At 43.7% G+C, this 24475-nt stretch overlaps 1 protein-coding gene across 2 annotated transcripts in view; it reads left to right on the top strand.

Annotated features, from left to right (window-relative positions):
• Positions 1-2591: 2591 nt before the first annotated feature.
• The window catches only part of Ppp1r21 (protein phosphatase 1 regulatory subunit 21), a 64063-nt gene continuing 42179 nt past the window's right edge, over positions 2592-24475 (top strand). The window contains exons 1-8 of one of the 2 annotated variants that reach the window (XM_085690936.2): positions 2653-2723; positions 11251-11323; positions 16307-16375; positions 18595-18741; positions 20773-20874; positions 22535-22699; positions 22824-22882; positions 23736-23830. In XM_085690936.2, coding sequence (XP_085547062.2) covers positions 18607-18741; positions 20773-20874; positions 22535-22699; positions 22824-22882; positions 23736-23830 — 556 coding nt within the window. In that variant the 5' untranslated portion in view covers positions 2653-2723; positions 11251-11323; positions 16307-16375; positions 18595-18606. Of the gene's footprint in view, positions 2724-11250; positions 11324-16306; positions 16376-18594; positions 18742-20772; positions 20875-22534; positions 22700-22823; positions 22883-23735; positions 23831-24475 lie in introns of both variants that reach the window. The other variant, XM_048416067.3, reaches the window with a different exon arrangement.

Here is a 24475-nt window from a genome sequence, read left to right as displayed (position 1 = left end):
AGGAGCCTGCTGTTGGGTTCACATGCTGCAATTAACTTCTTCCCCTTTCTGGCTTGTCTCTTTCTTTAGTGTCAATTGAGAGTCTTAATTTTAAATTATTCATATTTACCAACTAGAGCTTTAAAACAGTGTCTGACCAAACAGCCAGCCAGTAGAAATAAATTTCTAAGTTCAGTAACATGAACTTACATGGGCTCACTGGCTAAAGTTGCCCATTCTTTCTTTGGAATGTTTTTTCTGGAATGTCATTTTTAAAACAATAAAAAGAATTCCATTCCTTGAGGAAGCATGGAAATATAGCACAATATTTAATTCTGCCACTTGGTGGCGCCACAGAAAACTAACACAACTTTTAGAAACTATTCTGATAGTTTGGATGGCAGTAGCTGTTCATTAGCAAACCAAAAGTGCAAACACCTCTTCTAGCTTCCGTACAGAAAGAGGGTCCAGGCTAAGCTCTGCTGTACGAGTTCTGATTGCTCACAGGAAAAGGGAAACTAGGCTAGCCCGGTTTTCATTTCAGTTATAGTCTAAAGTGCTGACCTAGCATTCTTAGACATATTTCCTCCATAATATAATACTATTTCCTTTAAAAACCTAAAGAAATAAAATTGATGTTCATCTGTCCTGTCAGTTTCATTTCTTTCTTTTCTCACTAAGTGCATCCACTAACCAGTTTAATGTGTAGCCTTCCAGTTCTTGTCTCTGGACTTTTACTACATACATGCTTGTGAGTTTAAGAATAATACAAAGGGTGTGGGCAAAAAAAAAAAGAGATAATACAAAATGTTACTTCATGTGGGTCTCACTCACACACACACACTCACACACATGCATACACATACTCATACACACACACACTCTCATACACATTCACACACACACACACTCATATACACCCACACTCATACACACACACACACACACACACACACACACATACAAAGGGGTGTGGGCAAAAAAGAGACTAATACAAAATGTTACTTCATGTAGGTCTCACACACTCACACACACAATTTTTAAAATAAGATCTTGCTATTCAGCCCTGGTTGGCCTGGACTTACTATGTAGCCCTGACTGCCCTTGAACATGAAGTCCTCCTGCCTCAGTCTCCCAAGTTCCCAAGTGCTGGGACTGCAGGCATGGCTGAACATGTCTGGCTGGTTCTACTGGTTCTACATATATATATATATATATATATATATATATATATATATATATATATATATATTTGTTTTTTGTTGTTGTTGTTTTGAGATAGGGTTTCTCTGTAGCTTTGGAGCCTGTCCTGGAACTAGCTCTTGTAGACCAGGCTGGTTTTGAACTCACAGAGATCCTCCTGCCTCTGCCTCCTGAGTGCTGGGATTAAAGGCGTGTGCTACCACCGCCCGGCTTCTACTTCATATTTTAAAAATATACTTATATGGTATTGTAATTTAATTTTCTTGAGACAGTTTCACTGTGTCGCCTAGGCTGGCATGGGAACTTCCTAGCTCTACCAGCTTTTACCTTCTAAGTACTGGGATTAAAGGCTTACGCAGCAGCATCCAGCACAATTTATTACATTCAATATGGTATTTTAACATGTTTATGTTTATATATATATGTAGATATGTACAAATGTAGTTCATTAGTTTCAACTACCATATTATACTCAACAAACATATATTTTTTATTAATTCATATTATTCTATCAATACTTCAGTGCTACAGTTAAATTAATCCCTAACAGAATTGTAAAGAATTATTTTAAATTAAGGAAGGGAGGTAGTTTTTCATTATAAGGTATCTAAAGCTATCTAATTTTAGTTGTTTTTCTTTTTAAACCATTATCGTTGTTTACATCTCAATGCGTGGCAGAAATTCTCGGGAATTTCCTAATGGCCTTTTGGCCGCTGAAAATGGTTCAGATGCATGGAAAGGGGTCAGGAGTGGGCATGTGGCATGACCGAGTAAAGAATGAACACAAATATCATGTCAAAACACCCAAGGCAATGACGGTTTTCTGATCCAGGGAGGGGAGAAGGGCAAGTGTTATAAATCTTTTTATAGGTAGGTTTGACAGTTTACAGTGCAGAGCAAGTCTTGTACATCCAGATAACGAATGAGAGACAGCAGAATACTGGCTTCCAGGCTCCTCTTCAAAGATGCAACCAGCAGACGCCAGGCAGTTGCTATGGGAACACGGGACAGGGTAGCCAGAATTCTCGTTAGCTCTTAGAACGCTTCTCCTTCCGGTTCTCCGTTCCTCTCTCCCTGTCTCCCTCCGTAGTGCTCCGTGCATTCCGTAGGCCCCATATTCTTTCTTCTTGAGTCTGGCTCGCCCCAAGCCGGGTCGCCATCTTGACGCCCGGCCCAAGATGGCGCCTCGGGCCACAGGCCGAGCACAGGCACAGAACAGACACCTCGACCGGGCCGCACACGCGTGAACTCGAGCACGGGAGGGCGGGGCAGTGATGTCAAGACGTCCCCCCGCCCCCGTGGTCGCCCCGCCCCAGGGTCCGCCCCGCCTTCCTCCCGCCCCGAAACCCGGAAGTGGAGGAGGAGGCGCGGCGGCGGAGCCGCAGAAGCTGGCAGAGCCCTGCCCAGGAGCGAGTGCGGGGTTGGGGGCGGGGGGCGGGGCTCAGCAGCCCGGGCGGCCGGGCCTGGACGGGGCGGGGGAGGCCATGGCCTCCGCAGAGTTGCAGGGGAAGTACCAGAAGCTGGCTCAGGAGTACTCGAAGGTACCCATCGTGGGTGGGGAGTCAGGGGTCCCTGGCCTACGGCCTCGGCTCGCCTCGGCAGCGATTTGGGACGGTGGGGGATGCTGAGGGCTCCTCCTCTCCTCTCCTCCTGCTTCCACCATTACGGTGCTTCCACCTGCCGCTCCAGGGAGCTAGGGCCGGGCGGTGTCTGGGTCCGTGTGCATCTCTGCGGAAAGGAGCTGGAGTTTGATTCTTCTTGCTGGACAAGACGGCTTGGAAGTGGGATGACAGAAATCCAGGGCTCAGCCTTTGGTGCTGGCGTGAGAGGAAAGGAGGCATATGAGACCACCCCCTTTGCTCACTGCTTCCTCAGTTTGCCCAGCCCAGTGATGGGGAAGGGCACCATTCTCCCTTCCTGAGGGGATGGTTTGAGGATAAAAAGACTTATTTGCCTCCACACCAGTTGGGGAGGGTAATAGTGAGTATTATCCGTGTGAACTGCCTCACTGGGACATGTGCTATAGAATACAGGTGTTGTCTCCGTTGATTTTGACAGCTTGAGTGGTGGGGCCGTGCCCTTTTTTCTTGTATCTTCCTTACTGGAATGGGGCAGTTCACTCAGCAGGCTCCCCTTACAGAACTATACAAAATCAGGACCTCGTTCTCTGTAGTGTCAGTCTTTCAAATGGTGAAACCTTTTTCTTGGACAAGGGTGGTGCAGTTTCTGCCTTAAGAATATCCTAATGAAGTTATTAAAGCAGAAGTTCATGACTTTGGAAATGATTCAGTAGTCACGTTCAGTTTTCAGTTTTCTTGGCATTCACAGAATTAATGAAAAGATTTAGCCCCTCTTATCATTTGGAAAAGCCAAAAAAAACCTCAGCACTGTATAATTTTATTAAACATGTATTCGAGAAGGTAAAATGAAATATTTAAAGGAAAACGAAGCCTGCCCCTAAACATGCACTCTTAAGTCTTCAGCATCAGATGGGAGCCTTTGGTGAGGCTCTGCTTATCACACTCATGCTACCATGAGCAACGTCTGTGCATTGCCATTTGAAATCCCTTGGGAGTCTGTGGCTCCCTGGCAGAGACAGGGAGTTGTCTTTTGAGGAGGACTTCCTTGTTTGAAAGAGCCAGAAATTTGGAACAATTCCATATGATGCAGGAGGGTGAGGGGAGGACGGCAGTGCCCAAATTTGCCACTACTATTTTTGGTTGAAAATGTTTCATGCATATAAATAAAGTAAGGGGAGTGATTTCCATCTCTGGAGGGTAAACAGGTTTGAAAGGCAGTTCCAAATGGCCTCTGAGTAGTTCCAGAAATGCTCAGAGTAGTGGCCTGTGCTGCTGAAAAAGGTATATCGCCTCCTGAAGTAATACAAGATGTTGAAAGATTTTATTCTTTTGGGTATGCATGCATATAAACGTGTTCAACAAATTCATATTACGTGCACCTTGCACACAGGGTCAATTGAGTGCGCCAGAGTTCCAACTGCAGAACCATCTTTAATAGGCTCTTCAAATGTGGGATATAATTATGATACAAAGTGACATTCAGTGGGGCACAGCGGAGAGGTCACTGGGCAAGGGTGGATGTTACTTAGACGAGGGAGTGGGGAAGGGTGTTGAGGAAATGGTAGATTTCCAGTTAAGAAATTAGCTTGTGTTTGTTGTCGTGAAAGCCCCTTAAGATGCATGGTGGATGTGGTGAAGGGGAGGGGGATCAAATCATGAAGGGTGTGGATTTTGTTAAATATGATATGTGCAATGGGAAAAGGTCGAAGAAACCTATTCATCCATCCGTCTATATTTATTTGTGTGTGTGTGTGCGTGTGTGTATGTAGGGGACATGTGTGTAGTGGTCAGGAGATAGCTTTTGGGAGTTGATTTTCTTTTCTACCATATAGGTTCCAGGGATTGAATTTAGGCCATCAGGATTGTGACAAGTGCCCTGAATGGTTGAGCCATCTTGCCATCTTCCAGAATTTTTTTTTTTTAAGGGAGTGGTATTATGTTTTGGAAGGAAGCTGGTAACTATGTGGTAGATAGGTTGAAATAGAGATTCTGGTTGGACCACACTGGGAAGAAAGTGTAGGATTAAGTAACATTAGTGACTGGACTGAAGGGGAGTTTTAGTTTAAAAATACTTTTAGCTTACTCTTTTTTGATGGCTGGCCTTGTTCGTAGCTCTGGGTTTAGGAACGATATGAAGAGTGCAGACTCCATTCATCCTTGGGTCTTACTTCAGGGTGAGGGAAGACACAAGTGGTTGAGAGCTGAGGTGAAGGATTGTCAATGATCAATCGCCACTACCCAAGGAAGGTCAAGAGGGAACAAAAAAGGGTGTTTTAAAGATGTAGACTTAGGGATGCAGGGACATAGGGATATGTTAAAGTTGCATGTTTTATATGTCAGCTTGAGGTGATGTTGGGAATCATTGCTGACATTATTTTTAATGGACATGAACTTGCTAAAATTAGCGGCAAAAACTAGTTGTTTTAAATATTCCCATAAAGGCTGGGCGGTGCTGGAACACGCCTTTAATCCCAGCACTCGGGAGGGGGAGCCAGCCTGGTCTACAAAGTAGTTCCAGGACAGCTAGGGCTGTTACACAGAGAAACCCTGTCTTCAAAAACAACAAAACAATAGAAAATAAATATTCCCGTATGGATGAACTTGAAGAGTTAATCAGAGTGTGAGTGTGGGGAACACCTGTAGGAGTGATTCACCAGGAAGAGGAGCCGCTAAGGAGGTCTGCTGAATTGGGGATCATCTCCCCAATTTCTCATTCTTCTGTTTGCGCTTTCATGGACATTACTGAACATAGAACCAAAGAGGTTGGGTGAGGTGGCTCAAACCTGAGGCTGGGGATTGCTACGAGTTCTTTATGTAGACCAGCTTTGGCTACAAAGAGAATTCCAAGGTAGCCCGTGCTATAAGACCCTGTCTCAAACACAACACACACACACAGGCAGACACTGGTCAAAGACTTAATGTACTTTTCATTGCCTGTCAACTCTAGAGCAAAGCAATTTCTAGATTAGATCTCTACCTTGACGGCCTTGTCCCATGGAAGAGGTATGGTATCTGTTTACTGCCTTCCCTGGTGTACCGATTATGCGCTAATACTGAAATGTACTTGCATTGGTCTTCTACCCTATTTAGGATGCTATGGAAAAGATTTCCTGTTACTATGTAAAAGGAGAGAAGCAGGCAGGATTCCTGAACCAGGACATTTGCATCCCTCCTCATCGCCTTCCAAGCAGATCTCAGCCTGTACTCAGAAAAGGGCCTTTCCTTACTCAATAGCACGGGCAGATATTTTCCCTTGAGAATGTTTTTTCCCCAAGAATGACATTAGTTTTGGAACAGCATCTCAACAAAACACATGCAGTAGTAAACTGTGAGTATTCAGAGATATGGGGGTAAGGTAAAGTTCTCAATGATAAAAATACAGAGGATTACAGCAAATTATTTTTTTTAAAGTATTTTTCATTCTTTGACGATTTCATATATGTATGCAGTGTATCTCGATCATATCTACCCCACCTCTCTTCCTCTCCTCCTGATCCCCAACACATCCCCCTTGTACCTTCATGTCTTCTTTTAAGTTCTCACTGAGTCCAGTTAGAGCAGCCTGCATGTCCATGGTGCTGGACCATTCACTCGAGCCCTAGCAGCCTATCAGGATCCGTTGCTCCAAAGAAAATGGACTCTTCCTTCCCCAACAGCCATCATTTGCCAGTAGCTTCTTAGTTGGAGTTGAGGCTTTGTGTTCCCTCCCCTTGAGCTTTCTTTTTTTAAGAATTTATTTATTTATTATGTATATAATATTCTGTCTGTGTGTATGCCTGCAGGCCAGAAGAGGGCACCAGACCCCTTTACAGATGGTTGTGAGCCACCATGTGGTTGCTGGGAATTGAACTCAGGACCTTTGGAAGAGCAGGCAATGCTCTTAACCTCTGAGCCATCTCTCCAGCCCCTCCCCTTGAGCTTTTTAAATAGCTGTAAAAAGAGGCTGAGAACATAGATCAGAGCAGTGATGTACTGGGAGCAGGTTGCTAAAACAAAGGCTTCCAATGGAGGTTAAGGCCGCAGTGGTTTGGGCAGCTGAAGTCACTAGAGACTGACTTCAGTTCAGTAGTTTTGGAGAAGGAAAGGTCTGTCTCAGCGGGTTTCAGAGTGTTTTTGAAGTGAGCAGGAAAAAATGCTGGCTACTTCTTTGAGATGTGAAGGAAAGCTAATGAAGACCCCAGCTGCCACATTGTATATTAAAGATAAAAGACCATATGCTACTCACCGTTTCCTTTGCCACTTGTTGCTCTCCTTATTCTCTGGTGTATCTCAGGAAAATGAGGTGAAATGTGCTAGTCTGGCTCATTTGATTCCAGCCTGCTTTTCTCGAAAGAGCACTTTTGCCTGATACCATGGTATGTGTGTGAGCAAGTTCCAGGATTTTCCCAGGATTAACGCTCTCTTGGGCAGTAGTTTGCAGAATCTGATTCCTAGGTCCCCATCAGCAACACCATTTGAGGATGAGGTAAAATGCAGACTCCTGGGTCTGCACTAAAGGTGTGGAATCTGAAACCAGCAGTGGGACCCGGCGGTGGGATCCGACAATGGGACACAGCAGTGGGACCCTGCAGTGGGGCCCGGCAATGGAACCCAGCGGTGCGACCTGGCAGTCTGTGTTGTGGCAATCCTTTGTGGTTTGAATATACAGTGTATTTGTACCTTGTGTTGCCACAGCAGAGATCCCCAGGCAGCAAGTGACTTGTATAAAGGCTTATTTAACCTTGCTCTGCTTTGGAGGATCAGAGTGCAGACGGAGCAGACGGAGTAGTGCAGGCTCAGTGTGAGCACCTCCTGACTTCTCTAGCATGCGGTGCATGCAGCGGCAGGGTAGCAAGAGGAGTAAGCACTTGATTACATCACACACCTGCAGCATGGCGGGGAAGAACACGGCTCTGCCTTCCTCTGAGACCCAGTGACCTGGGAACCTCCTGCCAGACCAGCTTCCTAGTGTCCATAGCATCCCCCCACCAAAACAACAAAAATCCGGGCCTACCCTAGACACCAGCTTTTATGTGTGACCTTTAGGGGACACAACCTCCAAACCTGAGCACATGATAAACTTTGGGTATCATCTTTCAAAGAATGTTATCAGTAGCATAGCTTTTGTTCTGATAAAGATTGTCTTGTTAAAGCTCTCTTTGCAGTCTTAAGAATCAGTAGGGAAGCCAAACAGTATTTATTTTCCTATCAGTTTCTTTTGCAATTGATGTGCCTGCTTATGAAGATGGATGGCCTTTGGGAACCTTTCAGACCTGTTTCCTAGTACAGAGCTACTTGGGAAAGGGCCGGTTTGGGTTCAGTTTGCTCTCTAGATGGTGGGGCTTGTTGGAACCTGACGAATCACCAGCTCCAAGAGCTCCTTGGTCTAAAGTGCATGAAAATTGAATACAGTTTTTGTTAATCTGTTTTGTTCTGTTTTTAGGACATGGTTTCTCTGTGTAATAGCCTTGGTTGTCCTGGAATTCACTTTGTAGACCAGGCTGGCTTTGAACTGACAGAGATTCATCTGCCTCTGCCTTCCGAGTGCTGGAACTAAAGGCATGCAGCCCCAATTCTTTAATCTTGATGTGTAGCTTTCAGTGGCCAAAGTGGGACAGCTCTGTGTTTGGTTCTGTGGGAAGAGCTTTGCATGAGAAGGGCAGTGCTCTTTATCTTTGCTGTTCAGTAGGGCAGCCTGTGTGGAAACTAATTTACATTTATTTATCTATTCTTGTGTGGGTGTATGTATGTGTGTGCGCGTGCATGTGTGCATAGGTACAAAATACACATGCATGTGCTACAGCAGACGTGTGGAGGTTAGAGGACAGCTTGTAGCTTTCAGTTCTTTCTTACCATATGGGTTCCTGAGATGGAGTTTAGCTGGTCAGTTTTGGTGGCAAGTGCCCTTACTGACTGAGCCATCTCACTGATCCCATGTCTAGAAGCTTAACACTCAAAAACAAAGCTAACAAGGCTAAGAAATTGAAATTTAGATTTCATTTCATCTTAAATAATTATAAACAAAGCAGCACATGGCTCATAGTTACCCTGTTGGATAGTGGTCATCGAAACCCTGGCTTTGTACCTCACATATGTTTGAGTAAGTCAGCAGAAGACCCCCTTCCACCTCCCCAAACGACAAGTTCTGGCCAAGTAGGTCCTGGGTGAGGCCTGAAACTTGCTCCTAAACTGCTGTAGTAGCTGACCAAAGACCAAATGTTCTAGAAAGACAAGATCTGGCATACCCTTCCTCTGCTGAGGGGCAGCTAACCTGCAAGTCTTGCTAGCAGGAATTTTGTCTTAGCTATTTTCTTTCATGAAGACGGGGTCAGAAGAAAGGGTTCCACCTGAAGACATGCCTGAGAGGAGGCTTTTCCTTTGTCAGGGACAAAATAACCGCTGCTCCTCAGTGACCCACAGTCTGTGCCTGCCCCCATTTTCTTCCTTCTTGGGGTAGGAGACTTAGTAAGTCAGAGAAAGACCGGCAGATATTGGTAGCAGGGTTGACTGTTTCAGATATTAGGACTGGATCAAGTTTTAGGGATCACTTTAGCCCCAGACCCAGTAGCTGGGACTGCACATAGCTTAGTAGTCACAAACTGACTTTAGTAATCACAAACTATCTTTAGTAGTCACAGACTGCATGGGGTTGTGCTGAGGTGTAGGGTTGTCTTTTATGCACATTGTTTTGTAATGAAGAAAAGCTGTATGCTTAAAGTTCATTTTATAGGGTTGTAAACCATTTATAAATGTCAGCATGTCTACTGCATGAAAGTAGCCACATAAGAGAAGTTTGACATAGACAGTGATTGGGTTTACGTGGGAAAAGCCATGTGCATGACTTATTTCTTCTTCCCTGCGAAGTCTTCTAGTCCTTGTGGTTCCGAAGTCACACACATCCCCTTTCTTGGGCCTGTGATTTAAACAGAGATTATCAGAATGACATGAGGGGGTCATAGCTGGCTTATCACCACCCTCTGGGTCTCTAGAGAAACATCTGTGTCATAGGCCTGATTGGGAACTGAGGCTAGCTGGTAGAGTTAGGCCTTAGAAAAGAACTGTCCGAGTGATGGCATCTTCTTATTGTCGTTACAGTTAACACCCTGTGGGCAGTGTTTTATTTGAATCATTAGTTAGATATTTATTGAGTTCTTTATCCACAGCATTGATCTTTTGTTGTGAGCAGGAATTATCCAGAAGTGTATACTCTGGTTTCTCCCATGAAAACGTTCAAATTGGTATGTTAGAGATGCAGACAGAAACATACATAAATTAGAAACTGTAAACTTTCCAAGTTTAAAAAGTAAAATTAAGACAAAACACAAACAAAGCCTGTCATGTTACTAGTAGGTGCCCAAGGAACCGAAGAGCAAGTTCACTGTGGGCCACAGGAGGTGGTTAGGAAAGATGATGCAGAAATGGGGCCAGACTGATAGGGTTTGAGGCAGAACACCAGTCAGGAGCGGGTGGGCAGCGAGAAGAGGTTTTTAAAGGACTAGGGGGACACTGAGAGATACCGCTCCATGGATGGCACAGAAGAGCTGCTGCTGCTGGGAACCAGGCTGTGCTGTCTTCAGCACTTGCTTCTCGGTTCCATCAGTGTGAGTTGGCCACCATACCTGTCTCCTACAAGTGTTGGTGTCTGGATGGCAATCATGTAGTGATCTAAAACAGAAACAGGTGGTGAGTGCTGGGGAGGAGGAAGAGGGATTCTGAAGGATCAGACTGGGTGGAGGTATCAGGGCTTACAAGCTGCTGCAGGTTCATTGAGCAGCACCTGACCACGGTAGTGCTGATGTGCAGGAGTGTCCAGTGCCACCAGGTGTAGCGCCACTGGCCTTCCCGGGCTGTATAGGTAAGTATTGCTAATAGGAATTTTGATATTAGCTTTACAGAAGCCATACTCTGAGTTGCCAGTTTAGCAAGTAGTATTTTCCAAAGGAAAACCCAGGTCTTTTTATTGTTGTTATAATCAGTTAGATTGGATGCCACACAGTTACTTAAAAGTTTTCCCTTTAACAAATTGATTTATTCAGTTTGTTCCAAATAGTCTTCACATATCTTAGAAATGAATGATAATAAGATTTTATTATAAAATTTTTCTGCCATTCTGATGGAGCAGAAAGTGATGAGTTCAGTAGGGGTGAAGCCCATTTGACTTTAAGGCAGTCACTAGGAGTTTATAAATACCATACAGAAAAGATACGCTAAACCCCAGTTAGAACAGGAGTCTGAAATGGCCTAGAGACTGAAGTGGGTGTGGTAATCTCAGTGCTTGGAAGTAGAGGTCGGAGGAGCAGGAGTTCAAGGCCATCTTCAGTTATAAGCAAGTTCCATGCCAGCCTGGACTATATAGTACTCTATTTCTGTTTTTGGGCTGTGTGATTTAAAAGTTGTCATCCTTCTAGGTGGGTAGCTCCTTATTCTCAAGGGTGTTTATTGCTTAGAAATTAGAAAGCTATTTAATGGAAGTCAATATTGAAACAGTGTTTCCTCCTTGAACTTTTAGAGCAAAGGTTTCCAGACTTCCTGTGAAGAGCTGTACAGTAGTAACCTAGTCCCGAGACTTCCTGCGAAGAGCTGTACGTAGTAATCTAGTCCCGAGACACTGACTTCTGTTGCAATTGTTCATGTCTGTCACTGCGTGGGGTGCGTAAACAAAGGAGTATGGCTGCATCCCAAGAAGACCTCAAATTAGGTAGCAGGCGTTTGGATCTCAGACCTTAGTTTGCCAAGCCCTTAAAAAATAATAATTAGTTGGGCGGTGATGGTGTAGACAGGTGGGTCTCTGTGAGTTTGAGGCCAGCCTGATCTACAGAGCAAGTTCCAGGACAGCCAGAACTGTTACATAGGGCAACCCTGTCTCGAAAAACAACCAAACCAAACCAAACCAAAAACAAAAACGAATTAGATTTTCATCTTTGTAGGTGTATGCTGTGTGTGTTTGGGTCCTTTTGAAGGCCAGAGAGCATCACGCCCCTTGGGAACTGGAGTTGCAGGTGGTTATGACTCACCTGACATGGGCACTGGGAACCAAATTTGGGTCCTTTGGAAGAGCAGCCAGAGTTCCTGACTGCCGAGTCATCTCTCCAACATCTTAAAAATTACATGCTTACACTTTTTAAAAAGGCGACAAAATACAATATTGCTAATTATCTTAAAAATGTTATCTTTCCATTTAAATTATATATATATATATATATATATTAGAGCAACATATATATTCTCTGTGTGTATTTGTTTGTTTGTTTTTTGGTGTTTTTATTTGTTTGTTTTTTCAAGACAGGATTTCTCTGTGTAACTTTGGCTGTCCTGGAACTCACTCTGTAGATCAGGCTGGCCTCGAACTCACAGAGATCAACCTGCCTCTGTCTCCAGAGTGCTGGGATTAAAGGCGTGCGCCACACTGCCCAGCCTCTGTGTGTATTTGTACACTTGTGTGAGCAGGTGCAGATGTGGAGGCCAGAAGAGGGCATCAGGTGTCCTACAATACTCTCTATACTTGTCCTTTGGAGACAGTGTCTCCTGCTGAGCCTACAACTTGCAAGTCCTCAGCTGACTAGAGACCAGCCATCCCCAGCCCTTCTGTTGCTGCCTTCCTTAGAATCAGGGATACGGTGTGTGGCATGCCTGATGTGTTCTGTGCATGTTGGGATCTGAACGCTGGCTATTGGAATTGCACAACATTCTTCCAGTCCTAGCATTTTGTTTTTGAGACATGGTCTTATGCTATAGCTCACTTTGGCTGGCCTGGAACTCACTATTATACAACAGGCTGGCCTCAAACTCAAGGCAGTCTTCATGTCTCAGCCTCCTGGGTGTTGGAAATTCTGGTGTGGAAATAGTAAATTCTTTGCAAACTACAGCTGTATCTTGTATTTCCTTTTCTCTCTCACATCCTTTGAGCACAATATCATAGATGGGCAACAAAAAACACACCTTAAAGAACAGTCCCTTTAATCCGTTCTAATTGTGGGTTCACCGCTTCCCACTGTGGGACACCGTGTGAGAAGGACCTTTCCTGTAGTTTCCTATCTGGTTCTTACAGCATCCTAGGAAAGAAAGGGACTGGGCCGATGAGTTCTCCCATAATGCAGGTCAAGATCATGATGGAAGCTCAGCTGTGTAAGTGAAGACCCTATTTATATTGCCTGATAAATGGTGGGCCTGGGTTTAGAGACACTTCCTGCTGTAGCTGCGAATTGTTCCTCTTCACCCCTTAAAGGAAGGAGCCAAAGATGCGTTATCTTTTCTTTCTAATTTTAAACTTCCTGCTTTGCCTTAAATCTCTGATGAGGGTTAGCATTCTAATATTCCCGTTAAATCTCTCATAAGGGTCGGCATTCTAATATTCCTGTTTTCTTGGCACAGAAAAGAGTCACTTACATTCTCCTTTCTCAACAGACAGATTTGAACTTGGCAAGGTTAGAATTTTAATCCGTTTTGTCTTGTTGACCGTGTCCTTTGCTTTACAGAAGCTTTTCAGTTTCAGGAGGTCCCTTTTATTAATTGTTTCTCTCAGTGTCTGTGTTGCTGGGGTTCTATTTAGGAAGTGGTCTCCTGTGCCAATGCCTTCAAGTGTACTTCCCACTTTCTCTTCTTTGAGGTTCAGTGTGGCTGGCTTTATGTTGAGGTCTTTGATCCATTTGGACTTGAGTTTTGTGCATGGTGATAGATATGGATCTATTTTCATTCTTCTACATGTTGGTATCCAGTTATGCCAGCATCATTTGTTAAATATGCTTTCTTTTTTCCATTTGATATTTTTTGCTTCTTTGTCAAAGATCAGGTGTTCAAAAGTGTGTGAATTAATATGTGGATCTTCTATTCAGTTACGTTGGTCCTCCTGTCTGTTTTTATGCCAATATCAGGCTGTTTTCAGTACTGTAGTTCTGTAGTAGAGTTTGAAGTCAGGGATTGTGATGCCTCCAGGAATTCTTTTTATTGTACAGGATTGTTTTGGCTATCCTGGGTTTTTTGCTTTCCATATGAAGTTGAGTACTGTTCTTTTGAGGTCTGTAAATAATTTTTCTGGGATTTGAGTTGCCCTTGATCTTATGATCCTCCATCCCCAGCCACTCAGGTTCTGGATCTGTGTGCCAGCTACTTGATGAAGTAGATAAAATTATCCCATTTCAGTTTCTCAGAGGACACAGTCATTTAGTATCTGTGTTGAGCTCCTGAACCTGTCAGCCACACTAGATTCAGGTTTACACTTTCCCATGCTGTGTCCTTGGCTGGGAACACTTCCTCTTACTGTGGGAGAGGGTTTTCCCTCTAGATCAGCCAGCGGTGGTCACGCTGCAATAGGCATAAGTAGTAATTTACCAACTGCTTTACTTTTCTTTGATATTTAATATTACAGAACCAGTGAGAGTCCAGCCGAAAAGAGGGAGGAGGGATTATCTGAGCAAGGGTGGGGATCAAGGTCATGAGGGGCAAACCCACAGAGAAAACTGACCTGAATTTAAGGGAGCTCATGAACTCTAGACTGACAGAAAGGGAGCCTGCATGGGACCTACATAGTCCTTCTGCATGTGGGCGACAACTGTGTAGCTTGTTCTGTTTGTGGGCCCTAACAATGGGACCAAGATCTGTTCCTGACACATGAGCTGGCTTTTGGGAACCTATTCCCTATGATGGGAGGCCTCACTCAGTAGTGATACAGGGGGAGGAGCTTGGTCCTGCCTCAACTTGATATGCCATGCTTTGTTGACTCCCATGGGAGGCCTTATCCTTTCTGAGAGTGGATGGTGGGGGGAGGGTAGAAAGGAGGTGAGGGAAGGGAGCAGGAGGAGAGGAGTGAGGGGAAACTATGGTTGGTATATAAAATAAATAAAAGAATTAGTAAAACAATAACAACAAAAAACAACAAACCATTACAGAGCCAGTAAAATGGCCCAGCAAGTGATGGCAGGTGGTCTTGCTGACAAGCCCAACACGCACATACACACATGCACACATATATATGCACATGCACACACATGCATATGTGGTAAGTAACTGTAATACAACAGTTACACATATATTTAAAAATGTAACTGTGGGAAATAAGCTCAAGTTCTACTTTATTACCCAAGGAGAAGGCCCATCTTGGCAGCCCACCTTTCTCTCAAAAACTGTGTAACGCAGTAGCTGCCATTATAACAATGGAATCCAAACTGCCAGGCTCCTATCTCAGCAGTCCATCTTGTCCTTCTGTGACTGGGGTCCTTATCTGCGCTGTGGAGGCGAGGGCATAACCGCCTCCTTAGGATTGTGAGCACTGGGTGATGTCACACACGGAAGGCACTTGGGGTGCAATGCAAGTGGATATTATTGTGTGTGCGTGTAAGTGTGTGTTGTGTGTGTGTTGTGTGTGTGTGTGTGCAAGGGCCAGAGAAAAAGTTCACTGTTAACTCCTCAGGTGCTGTTGAGGCAGGGTCTCTCTCATTGGCCAGACATACCAACAAGAGAGGCTGATTAGTCAGCAAGCCCCAGAGATGTACTTGTCTTCAGCTCTCTAGTTCACCATGCCCACCTTTATTTATTTATTTATTTATTTATTTATTTATTTATTTATTTATTTATTACAAAAGCAAGATCACGGGTTCATGGAATTGAATTCAAGTCCTTGTGTTGGCAAGGCAAGCATTTAAGATTGTGTGTAGACAGGGTTTGGAGGTACTGTGATTTCTGAAACTGAACTTAGCTCAGCTCATAGATGACAAGTGTCTGCTATTCTGGAGACATCCCTGTGGTGATGACAGCCGTATGTCTGATATTGGGTACCAGATCCCCCGAGTCTGTTGATGCCCTACGCTCTGTCCACTTCTTACTCTGTCATTCATTCACTTGTGTTTTACACATCAACAGTGTTCCAGAGTTTCAGGAAAATGGTATTTTCTCTCTTCATTTTGAAATGTGATTTTTATTTTATGTGTATGAGTTTATACCTGCATGTATGTGTCTGTGATATGCAGACTTGTGTACATTAGCCTTGGAGGCCAGAAGAGGATATTGGATGCCCTGGGGCTGGAATTCACAATGTGGGTTCTGGAAATTGAACTCAAGTCCTCGAGAAGAGCAGTCAATGCTCTTAACTGCTGAGCCATTTCTCCGGCCCCATATTTTCTTTTATCGTATCATTTTAAGTTCAGGACCATGACTTATAAATAATATAAATCCATGTAAAGAATGATATACTCAAAGGCAGGAGACCTGGGTTTTTATTTTTATTTTGCTTATTTATCTTTTTAATGATACCCAAGACTCACACCAGGCAAGCACTCTGCCACCAAGCTACAGCGTCAGCCCAGGGGACACAGATGTGTTAGTGACTAGGTTTATGTTACTGGAGAACTTAACTTCTGTGTTCCACTTGGCAAGTTATTATATATTTTTCTTTCTTTGGGGCAAATAGTGTTTATTGTCACACAAGTACACACACACTCTCACACAAATGTATATATAATACTTGAGGATATTAGTTATTCAATGGAAAATTTTCATTATGAATTAATTGTGATTTCCTTGCTGTAAGTGGTTTCTTTATACTAAAAGTAATTACTGCTTTCTATTTCTAGCTTCGAGCTCAGAATCAGGTCCTAAAGAAAGGCGTTGTGGATGAGCAGGCCAATTCTGCTGTCCTAAAGGTATGCAGTGGGAACCTGGGGTAGCAAAGGTTGTTCCGTGTTTGGAAAAGCAGATAGTTTGGGGGATAAAGTCCAAACTCTGACACTGATTTACTAGGGGTAGGGATGATCAGAGTGTTTACTGTGTCTGACTTTCCTCCTTGCTTAGGTATGTATATTATATGTCTCCTCAGCTTAAAAAATGTAGAAAAATACTTCATCTAATGCATTTCTTCTGTAGTCCAAGGCCTTTGTCGAGTCAAATCCATCTGGATGGATGCAGCCTTGTATCTGCCCTCTCTGGGCAGCACTCTGAGGGAGTGGCCATGTTTGTATTTGCATCTCCAGTGCTCAACAGATAGGGCCTAAGAAATGAATTTGAAGCATGAATCATGTGGTCCGTTTATTCTTGCCATTGGTTTGCTGCTTCATGGTGACAGCCTGTTTTACCCCAGCATGTTTGCTAACTGAAACATAATGGGCTGAGAAAGGATTTATCTCTGCCCTGTTCTATTTGGCATATATAAATGCTGGCTTATTATACTTTTGACTGAAGAGATTAATTGTGGGATATGGATTACTTTCCTGAAACGCTTGAAGAATTGATCACTGACTCTCGTAATGTTTAGAACCTAGTACTGAGGAAGTATCTCCCAAATAGCCTGCTTTGTTTGGCGGCTCCTGGTGCTGGTCTTGTGGATAACTGTGGTGCTAGGGGCACGTGGATGGTCAAGGCAGTGGTGCTGGAAATACTTAGTTCTGTCTCTGAGCTCTCGCTCACTCCAAGCCAGGCACTGTACTGAGCACTGTATGGAGCACATCCTACACCTGTTCTCTTATTTCCTGTTATCTCTGAAGGACTGATAATGTTATCATCCTGTTGCAGAAGCTGGGCTTTAGGTAGCGGTTGGCACACGACCGCTTCCAGAGCTGATGATTGGTTAGCACGTTTAGAGCATCATGCAACTGGTGGGAACTCATCGCAACAGTGTAAGGAAACTGCTTTGCGTCCTGTTCATCCTGAGCTCACGGCAGTTGCAGTACAGTGTTACAGTACATTGTAATTACGGGAAAGTGAATGTCAAGGTGTCCTCCTTGATTTAATTGAATCTGCCCCTTAATGAATTCGCTTACACTTTCTTTTATTTAAGATTTTATGATAATTACACTTGAACTGAGCCTATGTGTACCTTTGACCTTCAAGTAAAAATGAAAGGCATACTGAGAAACAGCAAAGAAGAACATTTTTGACTGTCGGATACATGGTTGGGCTCTCCAGCTGCCTTTCTCATGCAGAACATCCCACAGCACACACAGCAGCCATGCAGTTAGGTTTCTGCTTCAATACAGTTAGAGTATCTGTCCATTGTTAGTCTTATGACTGTTCTTCTCAGTGAAATTAATCAAAGTAATTATTTAAATGGACAGTAGACTCTGGTTGCTTTTGTTGTTAATCAGTGAACACAAAATTGTAAGTAAAATATAGTTAATTATAACTTGTGCATTTTACAATAAGGTGAAATGATGTCTCTAACTTCCTGTTTCTACCCCTTTATAAAGAGTAGAAAATAGTCAGCAGATAGGATGTTATTGAGGTCTTAGTTGTTGAGTCTATTTTTATGGGCTTGAAAGTGAACCGATGTGGACCAGAGTGTGAAGTCGTCTTGTGCTGTCTGAATATTGGCTTCAAAACCTAACAGGTGGCAGGGTTAGGTGGAAGGAGGTGTGTTGAGAAGATTGGAGTCCAGCTGTAGCCCTCCATGTGTGTAGGTGTCCTTGAAGGCCAGGTTAGGTTTTCAACTTGGCACAAAGAAAGAGGATGAGGTGGGAAAAGACGTCATTTAAGTTCAGAGAACATAGAGAAAGGAGTGTAATCAGACTCCGGCCCTCTGATCACTGGAGGTGTTGTTAATAAGTCTACAGTTCCCTTTACACACCCAGGTTTATAATTGTGCAGTCCCTGGCCTGTCTGCTCGCTGTCACAGACTTAACAGAGCTGCAGGCATTTTGCTTTATTTAAGTTGCTGATAGTCTGTTATTTCAATATATATTTTATTTTATTTGTAAATATGCTAGTTTGGCTGGAAGATACTTTTTGTGCAAAATAGTTAAAATATATCTGAAATAATAAACATAAATTATTCATTCCCCGAAGCAAGGGGTTTTATTTTATATTAGTTGAACAAAGACTTAAAAACAAACAGCCAAACAGTGTGAGGAACTGTTTCTCTTTGATGTAGGAACAACTGAAAATGAAGGATCAGTCGTTGAGGAAACTACAACAGGAAATGGACAGTTTGACATTTCGAAATCTGCAGCTTGCCAAGAGGGTGGAACTCCTTCAAGATGAGCTAGCGCTAAGTGAGCCTCGAGGCAAGAAGAATAAGGTAAGTTCAGCAGAGGCCCCTGTGTGGAGAGGGATAGACTGGCTTCAGTAGCAGAGCCACTCCTGGACCTCAGTGCTCCACTGTGCATCTGGTAACAGTCCAGAAGGGAGATGTTTGCTATTGAGACATCCACATAGGGGCATTTTCCTGTTTTCTTTTGGTTTCAAGACAGGATCTCTTCATGTAGCTTAGGCTGGCCTCAAATCCTCAGTTCTCTCATCTTAGCCTCCGGGTGCCGGAATGACATGCGTGTGCCACCATGACCAGCTTGGGCATTTCCATAGGAAGGTCAGTTCTTAAGGATTTTTTAGCAGCAAATGTGAATGATTGATTTAGTAGATGAGGAAAGTCTTGGAACATCTCATTTTGCTCAGAGGTGATGTCTTTGTTCCCTTAATTCCCGCTAGCTGAAGATCTGGCAAATGCAGTTGGGGTGGGGAGTGGGCTGTAGCTGCTCGAGCAGGGAGCAGCTGGGGCCTGAGAGTTGAACGGTTGTCTGCTTAAGAGCAACACTGGGCTAGTGGCAGAGTATTAAGTCTTACATGTATGTGTATCCATATTCTGCAAGTGTGTTAAAAGAAGCAGCAGAAAGGGACCCTGAAGGAGGATGTGTGCAGGGAAGAACACAGACTCTAGAGTTCAGCATGGTTTCAGTTCTCGGCCTGCCACTTATAGCTCTACAACTTTGGCAAAGTTGTTACTCTTTTAGCCTCAGTTTATCCATCTGTAAAGTGGATATGAGAATTTAAGGCTTTGGGGATTGAAGTGATCACATGAAGTGTATTATCATGTGATAGGTGATATCTTTCCCAAATGCATCATTCTGTTTAGAAGGTTGCCCTGAAGTGTTGAGTGTAGAGGGGACAAAGAGGGCCTGCCATGTACCTGATAGAACTAGGAAGTGTGCTTGCTTTGGGGATTCCAGATGCTCCCTGGGAGGAAATAGCCATCTAGCCTGTAGACCTGACTATCAGGTGTTTCTGAGCTGGTGGGGGGTCTTACTCTGTAGCCCAGGCTGGCCTGGGATTAAATACGTAGGCCAGGCTGGCCTCAGGTGTGTAGTGTAGTAGTTTTCTTGCCTCGGCTGCCTAAGAACTGGGGTTACAGGTGTGAGCCACTATGCCTGGCTAACAAAGCAGGTTAATTATTTAGCAGAGGTGCCTAAGACTTGTGAATTAGTCTCAGTTAAAGCTTTGAGGTTTGGAACACAAGGACCCCCAGTAAATCATTCCACAGTGTGCCTTATGTACCTTTTGTGTTCCAGATGTGGTGAGTGTTTAGTGTCTTTGGTTTTTGTAGTGCTGTGTTTCCAGAGGCTCCTCTCACCGCTGATTTGTATTGCGTCAGCAGGTGAGTTCATCTGCAGTGATGAGTGAGCTACTGAAAAGGCAGAGATGGGTGGCTGATGTCTGCACACAGTGCCATTGTGAGACTGCTCCTTGAACAGTCTCAGCTCTGTGTGTCACACAGAAACAAGCATTCATTCTTAGATCTCCTAAATAGTGCTATTCTTCCTAGGGATAAGTTCATACTAACCAGAAAGGAATTTTCCATAAGCTCAGCTTTTTCTTGTGTGCATAACAACATGGTTAGGTTTTTATTTAAATAGAAATTTATGTAAACTCTTATAAGAACATATATTTGTGAATGCTGCTATATGAGTTTATAGAATTGCTTAAAGGAATACAGTAATTCAGACTCTAACATAATCTCTCCCGAATCGAAAGATCAGATTGAGATGAAGCTTCCTGCTATTCTTGTCTTCTAGCAATTCCTGAATTCATGTGCAAAAAAATGATGAATCCATTTATTTTTTTCTGTCCCTCTTTAATTTTTCTTACCTTTGTCATTGTTGCAGTTCCAGTTTGGGTCCCCTAGGCAAAGTTAAGTGGTGAACTGTGCCTTTTGCAGGGTGGTTTGAAAAGAGTGAACATGTAGAAGAAAAGCCACTGAGATCATAGGTGCTGTGCGCCTCAGCTTGTTCCTCTAAAGGATCGGAGCTGTGTGGACATAACTTGTTCTCTCCCTCAGAAAAGTGGAGAGTCGTCTTCTCAGTTGAGCCAGGAGCAGAAGAGTGTCTTTGATGAAGATCTGCAAAAGAAAATCGAGGAGAATGAACGGCTGCATATCCAGGTGACAGAAAACTGAATGACTGACAATGGGTCTTGGGACTGACAAGATGGCTCAGTGGGTCAGGGCACTTGTTTCAAGCCTGAAGGCCTACATTCACTCCCTGGGTACCACATGGTGGAAGGAGAGAACCGACTCCCACAAGTTGTCCCTCTGACTACCACATGTGTTCTGTCATGTGCCCACACACAATAAATAAATGTTTAAAGAAATGTGTCTTGACACTGGAGAGATAGCTGTGTGGTGAGGAGAGCTTACTGCTCTTCTAGATGACCTGGGTTCAGTTCCTACCTCCCATTTTATGGCTCAAAAATGCCTGTAAAAAAAAAGGGGATCCCTTTTCTGGCCCCCGAGGGCACTGTGTGCATGTGGTCCAGGTTCATAACATGCAGACAAACACAAACTAAAACAAGACTTATACACGTAAACTACATAAATATGTTTAAAGATGGGTCTTATAATCCGAGATGTGGAAAAATTAATGCAAATAGTTACCTTGTTGTCTGCATGGATTTTTCATGTTTTCTATATGTCCCTTAAGAATGCACTGTAACTATGATTTGTTCATGTCTTAACTCTCACCCATGGCTTGATGTGACTATGTACATTTGTTCAGCATCTTCAGATCAGAAGTATGCTAGGCACTACTAGTCCCTTTACCTAGAGTTGATGAGCTGGGTCATTTGGTGGGATCTTAGCAATAAGTAGGGTTTGTTTCATGATCTATGATATATAGGGTTTTGTTTTGTTTCTGTATTTTTGAGGCAGCTTTTCTTGTAGCTCAGTGCTAGCCTTGAGCACCCTATGTTGTCAAGAATGTTTTTGCAATCTTAGTTCCCTTGCCTCATCTATGAAGTGCCGGCATTACTGTTATGCATCATTGTGCCAGCTTTGAAAGATCTTAGGGCCCACAAGATGGTTCAGGGCATAAAGGTGCTTGTCACCAGGTCTGAGAACCCAAGTTCAATTCCTAGGATCATAAACCAATTCTTGTCTTCGGACCTCTATACATGCACACACGTAAATACTTGCAAGTAATTAGAAAAAGAGAAATCTTGAAAAAAAATTTTTTAAAGATTTATTTATTTATTATGTACACCGTGTTCAGCCTCCATGTATGCCTGCAGGCCAGAAGAGGGCACCAGATCTCATTACAGATTGGTTGTGAGCCACTATGTGGTTACTGGGAAGTGAACTCAGGACCTCTGGAAGAGCAGTGTTCTTAAACTCTAAGCCATCTCTCCAGCCCCATTCTTGAAAAAAATTTTACCTCTGCATTTTATATCTAATAAATGAATTAGCATCAGAGTTATTAAGGAAGAATGCTTTGTATGTTCTAGAAGCAGCACCTCAGTTGAATTGTCTATGAATAGTTGTCCAAAGAACAGATTTGGGGGCCTAAGAGAAGGAAGGTGCAGACTGTGGAGCAGGTTTCTCTGTTCTCGTGTCATTTCTGCCATGTTTTAACTATGAGTCAAAGACCATATGATGCTCTTAAGCTATTTCTACATCTGTAAAAGAAGGCCAGGAAAGTGCCATCCATGCTCCCCGTGGGAATTAAGTGCCCTGGTGCCTTCGGCTCAGCACCCTCAGCCGTGCGATGGTCACAGGGTGTGTGGTCGCTGCTGTCCTCACTGCATGCACTGGGGTCTCCCCCTCTCAGTTTTTCGAAGCAGATGAGCATCACAAGCATGTGGAAGCAGAGCTGAGGAGTCGGCTGGCCGCTCTGGAAACTGAAGCTGCTCAGCACCAAGCTGTGATCGATGGCCTGACCCGGAAGTACATGGAGACCATTGAGAAACTACAGAACGACAAGGCTAAGCTAGAAGTAAGCTCTACTACCCGTGGGGGCTAATTAAGACCTAGGTCAGGCTCCTGTAAGTTCTGGGGTGCTGCATGGGGACTCAGCCATAGGCTGAACTGTCAGTTTTTCTCCCCCCCCCAAAATTCAGGTAAAATCTCAGACTCTAGAAAAGGAGGCCAAGGAATGCCGACTTCGAACGGAAGAATGGTATGTGGAAATGGGAATCGGGCCCTGAGGGCAGAGTCAGACCCAAGCCTCTGTTTCACTCCTTCTCTACTGTCCATGCTGAGCTGAGGAGACTCGAGTAGGCCTCTGCCAGGAAGGGCCTTTTCCAGTCGCAGGGCCACAGCACCTGGACAGAGTGGCCTCTGCTGGGCCTCAGGATAGGTCTGGGATGCCCTGCTTTCAGCTCTGAACTGCGACTTTGTGTTTCTGAGTCTCCTGGGACAGGGACTGCCTAGTAGTCTCCAGCAGGAAATATGACTGTAAACGCTGCCACTTTCTTATGGTACATTTTGAAAAGGATTGCGATTATGACATCCAGTTGAGAGATCTCTAAATCTTAGAGCATTACATAGCAATGTGCCAAAACCATTCATAGTCTTAATTTTTTTTTTGGTATTTACCATAATACATAGGTTTCACTGCATTGGTAGAAATATATGTGTGGCTTAGATGGTATCTGTGCTAATAATTTAGCCAAAACAGAAGTTATCAGCTTTTGAACTGAAGAAATAATCTGGTAAAGTACTTAAAAAATGCTGTACAATGATAATTGAATAAACATTTATAGCTAGTCAATAGAAAATTTATGATTATCTTGGGGAAGTAAACTCAGGTTGTGTAAGAAACTGGAACTCGGATAGATTCCCCAGAAGTCTCTGGGGCTTTGAGGAATGGGGCTGGTTCCTCTCTTAACATCAAGTTTGAACAACTCTTAGAGGAATGTTCCAGATGTCAGCACAGCTCTTTGAAAGCCTGCTGCCAGCTGTTGGGATAACAAGCAGTTGACAATTCTGATTGGTAATAATGTGGTTTTGTGGGTTCTTTTATCTTTCAGTCAATTACAGTTAAAGAATCTTCATGAAGATTTGTCAGGGAGATTAGAGGAAGCCTTGTCAATCATCAATGAAAAAGTACCTTTTAATGATACAAGTAGGTATCACATAGACATAAGTTTTCTGTTATTTGTATCTTTGACTCGCTATGGTAGCTGGTTAAGTAAGATAATTTCTAATCTCAGCAAAAAAACCAAATTGACCTGTTGGAGGGCTCTGCTCTCTTGATCAATGTGGCTCATTTCCTAAGGACATTCTGAATTATCTCCAGAGCCATCCAGTGTGTTCTTTTACTGCACTGCTCACACCCCAAGGCAAAGCCAGCCTGCCCGGGAGGTGGTGGGATATTTGCATAAGAGAAGTTGATCTTTGTGGCTGGGGGGGGGGGGGGGGTCCACCATGCATGTGTCTTTTCAGCCTCTTAACTTCTGTTCCTTGGGGATTTCCCAGTGACAGGAAGCCTTTGGGAAGTCTAGCTTCTGTTTCCTCCTGGGGATGGCCTGGTAGCTCACACATCCAAGAGTATGAAAAAGAATTTAGACAGCACTCAGGTGCTAACCTTAGGTGAGAACAGAATGAAACTCTTGAAGGCAAAGAAATATTTATCCGGGAGGCCTGAGTTCAGTCCCTACAACTCCCCAAAGTTGTCTTTTCATCTGCTGTGGCATTCAGGCGCCTGCTCCTACCTGCTTGAAAAAGAAATTAGTTCTTAAAAATTAAAAAAAAAATAAATAAAAGAAAA

Source organism: Myodes glareolus, chromosome 6, assembly GCF_982192425.1.
Source record: "Myodes glareolus chromosome 6, mMyoGla1.1, whole genome shotgun sequence".
NCBI lineage: Eukaryota > Metazoa > Chordata > Mammalia > Rodentia > Cricetidae > Myodes > Myodes glareolus.
The sequence above is the reverse complement of the archived record's forward strand: the minus strand, read 5'-3'. Positions and strand labels throughout refer to the sequence as shown.